The sequence below is a fragment of the Sinocyclocheilus anshuiensis genome, unplaced genomic scaffold, assembly GCF_001515605.1.
Source record: "Sinocyclocheilus anshuiensis isolate Anshui unplaced genomic scaffold, SAMN03320099.WGS_v1.1 scaffold536, whole genome shotgun sequence".
NCBI lineage: Eukaryota > Metazoa > Chordata > Actinopteri > Cypriniformes > Cyprinidae > Sinocyclocheilus > Sinocyclocheilus anshuiensis.
In genome coordinates this window covers 113,271-121,548 of record NW_015557179.1, presented here as the reverse complement: position 1 = coordinate 121,548, position 8,278 = coordinate 113,271, and the positions used below count along the sequence as shown (strand labels likewise).

Here is an 8,278-nt window from a genome sequence, read left to right as displayed (position 1 = left end):
TCAATTTTATTTTTATTTAATTAATTAATGTATTTATTTTGTTGTTGTTTTGTTTAAAATAGCATTGTGCACAATTAGTACACATGCAGTGCTGTGGGACACTAGTCACTCTTGTCTGAAGGATTTTGTATTTTGGACGGTGAAGGTCATTGATTATTGCTCTTGGCCATCAATGTTTCTCGCCGTTTTTAAGGGTTTAATGGAGGCCACAGTCACTAATGGTGTGCACTTTATATACCTTCCTTTCACAGCCCACTGGTGTCTCCTCCGTCAGACTCAAGTGCCAGTACAATCTGTCCCATTGTACCCTTGACCTTTAATGACCCTTCACAGAGTATGGCTGACAAAAATGCTAATCCCTTCACTTCTCCCCCACCCCTTTTTGATGCCAATCCATTCCTCCCACACAAACAGCAGAATCCTTTCTTTCAGGAGCTTCATTCTGCTGCTCCTTTAACTCCTGATGTGCCTTCTCTCTTTAGCTCAACCCACTCGCAGCCTGGTGGTAATGCCACCCCAGATTTTCTAAGGACTGGAAACCAAAAAGGACCTTCCCAAATACATATCTCATTTGATCCTTTAATTACTCACTTCGAGGGGCCGACAGAAAAGGATGACTTTGAACATTTTGCTAAGGACATATTGAAGTCAGAGGAGGTGAATGAAACAACAAATGCAGTTACACCCCCTGCTCTCCTTATGAAAACAAGTAATCAAGAGCCCTCAGGTGCTTTGGGTGGCTTAATGGTGTCGGATACAAATTACCCAACTGATTTAGGACAAACTGCTTCAGCAAGTACTGTAGAGACATCTAAGAAAACTGCTGCTGACACACCTCAAGTTTCAGGAAGGGATGTTAATTATATTTGCTCAAGTTCTAACAAGCCTGACCTCACTGCTCATGGGGCGCATGGCTTCCCAGAATTTGATCTCAATTCATCCGAAATCTCCTTACCCGAAAATTCCAGTTTAGAGTTTTCTGAACTGAATACACTTGCATGCCCTTATCCTGCACTGTCACCCCGCACCAATAATGAAGACAGTGCTGATGACACAACTCTTGAAGGCCGCCCAAAGAACAAACAAAATGCCAAATCAGATGTCACACGGCCAACAGTATCAGAAGCAGACACTGTTGACCTTCCTCCTAGTATCTCCTTTGAATTTTCAGAGGGGGTGTCTGTGAGTCCTGAAATATCACAGAGGCCTGAAATGCTAGAGTTTGCTAAAGATATTGAGTCTGTGACAGTGCATGAGGATCCTATGCAACTCTGTAGAGACAACAGCTCATGTGACACCCTGGAACAGTCCACTGTGATATCTGATTCCTTAGGTGGAGACCAAGACCACCAGTCTATTGAGCACCGTCTTTCTCCACAGGCTGACATCATTCAAAGTAATATAATACAATCCAATGAAGAATTTTGGAGATCAGATGCCTCACCCATTCAAAATGTGGCGGTAAGTGGAAAGTCCCTAGTTGTAGCCACTGAGTATTCAGTATTCCATGTTCAATCAGAACAGAGTTCTCTAGTATCACCTGCTCTGCCAGTGAAGAACGGAGGGAAAACGGATGTAGTTATGGACACCATGCTTCAGAATGAATTAGGAAATGGTCTCTTAGAGGGTGTCGGTAGTAAAGATATCTGTTCCGAAATCGGAGACTTTGTTCCTGAGAACCTAATTGACGGCCCTTCCTTTCCAGTACTCTCAAAATCCATGTCTAATGACATGCAGGAAGACAAACAGAAAGTCAGTGAATTGCAAACCTGTCCATTTACGAAAGATTACCTGGTAAGGCAACTTAGCACCATTAGTGAAGAGGAAGAAATAATGCATTCTAATAGACCAACAGTTCCTGTAGGACATCTCCATCCCACCACTGGAATTAGAACAGGGACAGGGGAGGATGCATCAAATCCAAACTCAGTGCTCTCACCTGGTAGAGTGCTTCTCCACAGCCTGTACAAGAGTGCAGATTCAGACCAGTATCTTGCTTGTGTATCTCAACAGGATTTCCCAGTTTCTCCTAGCTTAGAGCTCACAAAGGAAGTGAAACCAAGACATGATCTGTTTGAGGAAGACACTTCAAAATTTGAATCCTTGCCAAACCATATCCCTAATGTTGTGTCACAAGATGGCATATCTGTAAAAGGCGTACCAGAAATGGGTTGTAGGCAAGATCAGGTCATAGCAGAAAACATTATTTCTTCTCCAGACGCCTTGCCAAAACAAGAATCTCCACTGGATGTTCTACCAAATAATTGCTTATTGGACCTCCTCCCAGAAACTCACACCTTTACACCAAAACCAGCCTCCTCACACAATACTTCATCTGAGAACATGATAAAGTCCGATTTTGACGAAGCAGTGCTACAGTGCAACCCTTCAGGGGAAATTGTTGAGAAATATGACTTTCCCAAAGATATGTCGCCAATTGTTGTTACCTCAGAAATGATAGCAGAACTTGAGGCTCAGCTTGCGCCATTAGATACAGACACATGTCTGGTAGTTGAGTGTAAAACCTGTCCAAATGATGGATCCTTTAATTTAGAATCTTTTGGGAATGAATCAGAGGACAACTTTCATTTAGTCCAGTTGACTGATTCTAATGTATTTGTATCTAATTGTTCATCAGGACAAACCTCCGGTATCACTCAGGACTTTGTCGTAACTGATTCTGACCTGAAAAACCTCTTTGTACCCCAGCCAACTGAAACGCACCTTCTTTGTACTAGCAAAGGTCCTGTTGCAAACCCTGAATCTGCAGAAACTCACAATGACCTGGAACCAAATCCTAAACCAGCAGAGAGTCTTGACGTAAATACTGATTTGTGGACAACTCCAGCTGTTCAACATTCTGTGACACCTGTCTCATTTCCAGTGCACTGGCCTCCTTTACCCCAGCCATCAGCCCCTTCACCCTTCGACCAGCCAACAGTGGCTTCGAGGCATGATCATAATCTTAACTTTACATCTTCTTTGTTCGACCTTTCACCTGTAGCTTCCTCAACACCACATGTAGCAGTAGACACTAATACGCTGCCCCAGCTATTCCCCTTCCCCACAATTCCCCCTACCACAGTGGAGTCATTGCCACATCCAGAACCTGCTGCTCCTCTTCCTACTATGCAGCCTGTGAATTCTACAGCATACAATCCTTTTCTCCAGGATAAAACACAGACATCTGATCATCAGAGCAGGTGAGGTCTCAATTAGCTTGGTTGTAGTTGTCATGAGAGACCGAGGTTGATTCCTCAAGGTCTTGATCTTGCACTGATCAAGATCTTTTTTTAAATTCCTTGGGCTCACCAGTCACTTTCATTCTGCTTTGCAATTGTCTTCAGTGATGTTTAAAGGTAAAATCTGTAATTACTGAAACTGAAAATTTATACTCCTCGAAATTAGTGCTGAAAAAACATGGAAATTTTAGCCAATGCTGATAACGATTATTTATATTTTGCTTAAATATATTGCACAGATACCATTAAAATGTACCATTTATTGGCTGATAGAGATAAGAGCACCAATATATGGTCCATCCATGCTAGAAATTATTTTGGTGCTGGACTACGTATGGGCTACAGCATCATAAACTGAGGTTCTACATGCATCTACCATTGATATCTTGCCAGTTTCAGTAACTACAGAGTTCCTATTTCTGCAAATGTGGTGTGAGGTATGTTTCTTGTGAAAATGGTGTTATGGGGTTGGGCAAGGTGTCTTTTGGGATGTCTTATTATATGCAGCCATCAATGCGCTTCACTTTCTCGGGTTGCAGGGTGACTCTTGCCCTTCATCCACATCTTCTCTCTTGTGTTAATTTGTTTGTGGTAGCAGCATGTCTCCTGATTTCTCCATGGACAGTCACACATAGGCTCACACTCTCTTGTGGATCCTACAGTAGAGATGGGGGAGCCTCGCTTCAATTAGCAGGTGTTAACCTAGTGAGCTGTGAGTGTGCGTTGTTCAGTCCACAGGAAGCTTGCCTAAGTACATTTTTAGTTTCTATGATTTCAGGGGCTTGGTTGTTTCTTTCATATTTTTTGACTCAATTACCCTTAATGCATCTGGTCTAAGGGGCTGTAGGATGGTCACTGAAGATAGCATTTATTGTGTTCTTGAGATCTCTTTTCTCTCAGAACTTTTCATGAAAACATCTTAATTGGTGTGCTGCTGTGAATAAATTCATTAACTCTTTATATTAAGCTGTCACCATTGTTTTTAGCACTCTTCCCCATCTAATCTTGACACGTCATTGTCTTTTAGTCCACACCCAGTGAAGCCATTGACACCTCCTGACGAGAAAAGGTCAGAGGGTCGCTCAGTACTAGAGAAGCTTAAATCCACCATCCACTCAGGACGAACAGGCCAGGATGCTGACAAGAAGGTACTGCATGAGTATAAAGCAGTCCACTTTGTAGATAAATCTGAGTAAACAGATCGCATTTAATTGACACTGATGAACCTAAAAACATTGTCAGCTTTCACTTGTCATGCACTTGATCTCCTTATTGGCTTCTAAATACAGTACAATTACAACTGTTTTCCTACTCTGATCATTATTAAAAATAATATTATTGCAATATTTATCTAAAAAATATTAGATATAATTTTCCCACATTTACACTAAAGTTCAAAAATTTGGGGGCAGCTTTTTTTAAATATTTTTGTAAGATGTCTCTTATGCTTACCAAAGCTGCATTTATTTGATAAAAAAAAAAAAAAAAAAAAAAAAAGAGAAAAATCGGTAGAAATTAGAAATATGGTTTACTTTTTTAAATAACTGTTTTCTATTTTAATACATTTTAAAATGTAATTTAATACTTTGATGGCAAAGCTGAATTTTCAGCTTCATTACTCCAGTCTTCAGTGTCACATGATCCTTCAGAAATCATTCTAATATGCTGATTTGGTGCATTTCTTATCAATGTTGAAAACAGTTGTGCTGATTAATATATTTGTAGAAACCGTTATATTTTTGTAGAAATGTATTATGCTCAGACATGATATTTTTTACTTTAACATTTAAATGAAAGCTTAGTAAATTAATTAGCTAAAATTAACATGTTTAAATATTAATCAAATTAAATGTGCATCTACTGATTCAGTTACTACTACTAGTACTACTTACAATAATTCTTTCATTAACATGATCACAAATCAAATATAATCCAGAAGTTACTTTTTTTTTTTTTTATCAACTTCAAAATATTTAGTGTAATGTAAATCTTTTCTTGTTTTTCTTGTTTTAGCCACTAGTGGAGGGAGGAGGCTCGTACTATCACCTGAACCACAGCGAGCTGGTGAATTTGCTGATCCAGCGGGATACTGAGCTCAGGCAGGAGCGGGAGGCGTATGAGAAGCGAGGGGCACTGCTGGAGAAGCGCGAGACAGAGCTAAAGAAGATGAAGTTTATGATCAAAGATCTAGAGGATTACATCGACACGCTTCTTGTACGCATCATGGAGCAGACCCCCACGCTGCTGCAGGTCTGCCCCAAGATGAAATGATACAACAAACGCCTTCACTATCCCTCAACAAATCCTAGGTGGATGTCACAACCCTGCACTGCTACAGCAACCATATAAATGTAGAGAGCTATCTGGCGCTAGGTGATGGGTCTGGAGGAGAGGGTATAGATTTGGTGTTCTTAACTGTGTCCAAAAATACCCGGGCCTCTACTGGGGTCCGTATGCACTGCAGGTTTGCATTGATGGTTAAAGGTCGGCACTCTGCTGCTAAACTTTAAAGCTGGTAAGATCCATTTTGACATGTGTCAGCTGTTATTCACTCAATAGACATGTCACTAAGACACGTGCCAGTCCAGCTATGTACCAAAACCACCTGTCAATCGAAAGGAAGGCATGACTGTGACATGCCAGTCTTCTAGTGCTAGTGTGAATGGTTTTTAATGCACGAAGAAAAACATTGATTTATCTTTTGTTTGTTCTATCACGTTTTAACATGTAATGTTCAGCTGCTGGAACAGAACAAAAGAACGATTTTGAGATCACTTGAAAGTGTGCGAGATGGAGCTTGAGTCGTAGAAAGCAGGAAAGAGGACAGAATCAGCCAGTTTCGAATCGGCTTGTGCCTCCCTACATGTCTTCTGCACTTTACTTAAGAGCTTAAGGGTAGAGGCTCACACCAACTGACCTTCTATCTTCGGTTTGTAGGTCAGTGTCCTTCCTCTCCCTTCCTTTGCTTGAGCCAATGCACGTACATCGCTGCCAGTGCTTTCAGGTGTAATGAATGGGATATATACTGTATTCATTGCATATATGCCACTCTGACAAAATGCCAAATGCTGCCTTATCATACAGTATTTTCTCCATTCTGTTCTCGCTGAACTCCCCACTTTTAATTAGATTGCACATTATATTACAAAACTAATGGCGGAGGAGTGTTTCAAGTTAAACTTTCCCAAGACTGTTAGGTATCGAAATGAACAAATGGATCTGAATAGAGAACGAGAGCCATGAAAACAGCAAATGCCAGAATTGATTTGCTCTAAATTAACGTTACAGCATTCTCAATACCGCAACGGCTCTGTTAATGTTACTGTAATGTAATTCTGGTGTTTCTATGATGTCGCCACTATCAGTGTTGCCACTGTCTGTGTACAATGTAGCACTATATGTAGATGTGTGATAGAGGCGTAGGCCGCAGCACTTTTAAACCTCACACCGAGGCATTTACAACAGTTCTTTCTCAACAGCTTAGGAAGTGCACGTAGTCCCAACACACATGTTCACTGCACAGACTGATCATCCTCTAAACACAGGATATTCATGTTGTTTCAGTGCTAGTCCCTGCTAGAAAGCTCAAGATCTATCAATAACATTTCTGTGAGTAGAAGCACTTAAGGACTCGTGTGCACTGAAGGTTCGTCTATCAGACATTTGTAGGTGGATTAATGAATGTTCATTTATTAAGGCTTAACGTAAAAGTTTACAGATTTTCAAGAATGTTGCATTTTAATCATGCAAATATCTATTTATGTTTTTTTTTGTAATTATTATTATATTTTGCTTTGTGGCCAGGTCTTTTGTCACCTTTTCTTTTGGGTGGTCTGAAAGTCTGTACAATCCGTTCATTTTTCGTCTCTCATTTCCTTTAAATGCTGTTTGTGTACATTGTGATTTCTTAAGGTCAGTAGTAATAGAAAGCAATAGATGTGAAGGCCAGGCTTTTGCAGAATGTAAGAGATTCATACTTTTCTAGGTCTAAACAGATGGAATGTAATATGAAATATTTGCTTAGGATGCCACTGTGTTGAACAGCAGTTTATATAAATATTAACCAACACACACACAGCCTGCAGCCTAGTAGAAGATGTGTTCAAGTGCCCTTGGCTGAATGTTATCATGAGATGTCATGAGATGTGTGTGTAGAAGAAGATTTGTATGCTTTTAATGGTGAAGATGATAATCAAAGCTACATTTTTATGTAGTACAAACTCTGGAACTTGCAAATAAAAACTTGTGTTTACGATACTACATTTCATTTTATTTTTAGAGGTCTGGAATGTCTTCTCTTTTTTTTTTTCTTTTAAGGTAATTTAAAACCTAAATGTTTTTTTAAAGAATTGCAAAGGGTTTATTTTAAAGTTGAAGGAATGCATCAGTAAGCAGCTTGATGCCTGAATCCTCATTCTTAAGACTATAATAGGCTCAATTCTTCCTTCTTTTGTGTAAATTTCAGTGGATTCCTGTCACAGTCAAGATAAGAATGGCTTAAATTAACCTCACGTATCAAGTAGCATTTAAGCACCGAACATTATGAGTATGTTCAGTGGAACCATTTGTTTTAGATGCAAAATATTTGAAGTGCTTCCCTGAGGTGTTGTTTGGATGTTCAGGGTGTAGTTACATGAGTGTCCACTGGAGGTTGTGAAGTATTCTTTTTATCAAATGCCTCATCTGAAGAGGTGTTCAATTGACCTTTGGCGTGCTCTTAAGCATCTCTGCTAAGAAAAGGTCTCTGTTGATGAAATAAACCTTTCACTTTGGGATGCATCTCTGACTGTCCTTATTTGACGTGAAGACAAAGCTCTCATGGGTCTCAAAATTAAACCACTATTTCAACACTAGTATATGGAGCACTAAATGTAATTGTTTTAGTTTTAAATGTAGTTCAAACTAAACCCAAATGACATTTGCCTCAGTAATTAGATTACATATTTAGCTTTCAGTCACACCATTAGTCAAACAAATATGCTAAAAAGATTTAGATTTGCTCACATTGAATTAGGTCATTCTGATCTTTTTAGAGG

At 39.6% G+C, this 8,278-nt stretch overlaps 1 protein-coding gene across 2 annotated transcripts in view; it reads left to right on the top strand.

Moving 5' to 3' along the window:
* The window catches only part of LOC107678584 (uncharacterized), a 29,287-nt gene extending 21,792 nt beyond the window's left edge, over positions 1-7,495 (top strand). The window contains exons 4-6 of one of the 2 annotated variants that reach the window (XM_016473908.1): positions 252-3,203; positions 4,270-4,390; positions 5,256-7,495. In XM_016473908.1, coding sequence (XP_016329394.1) covers positions 252-3,203; positions 4,270-4,390; positions 5,256-5,513 — 3,331 coding nt within the window. In that variant the 3' untranslated portion in view covers positions 5,514-7,495. The remainder of the gene's footprint in view (positions 1-251; positions 3,204-4,269; positions 4,391-5,255) is intronic. The other variant, XM_016473909.1, reaches the window with a different exon arrangement.
* The last annotated feature ends 783 nt before the right edge of the window (positions 7,496-8,278 follow it).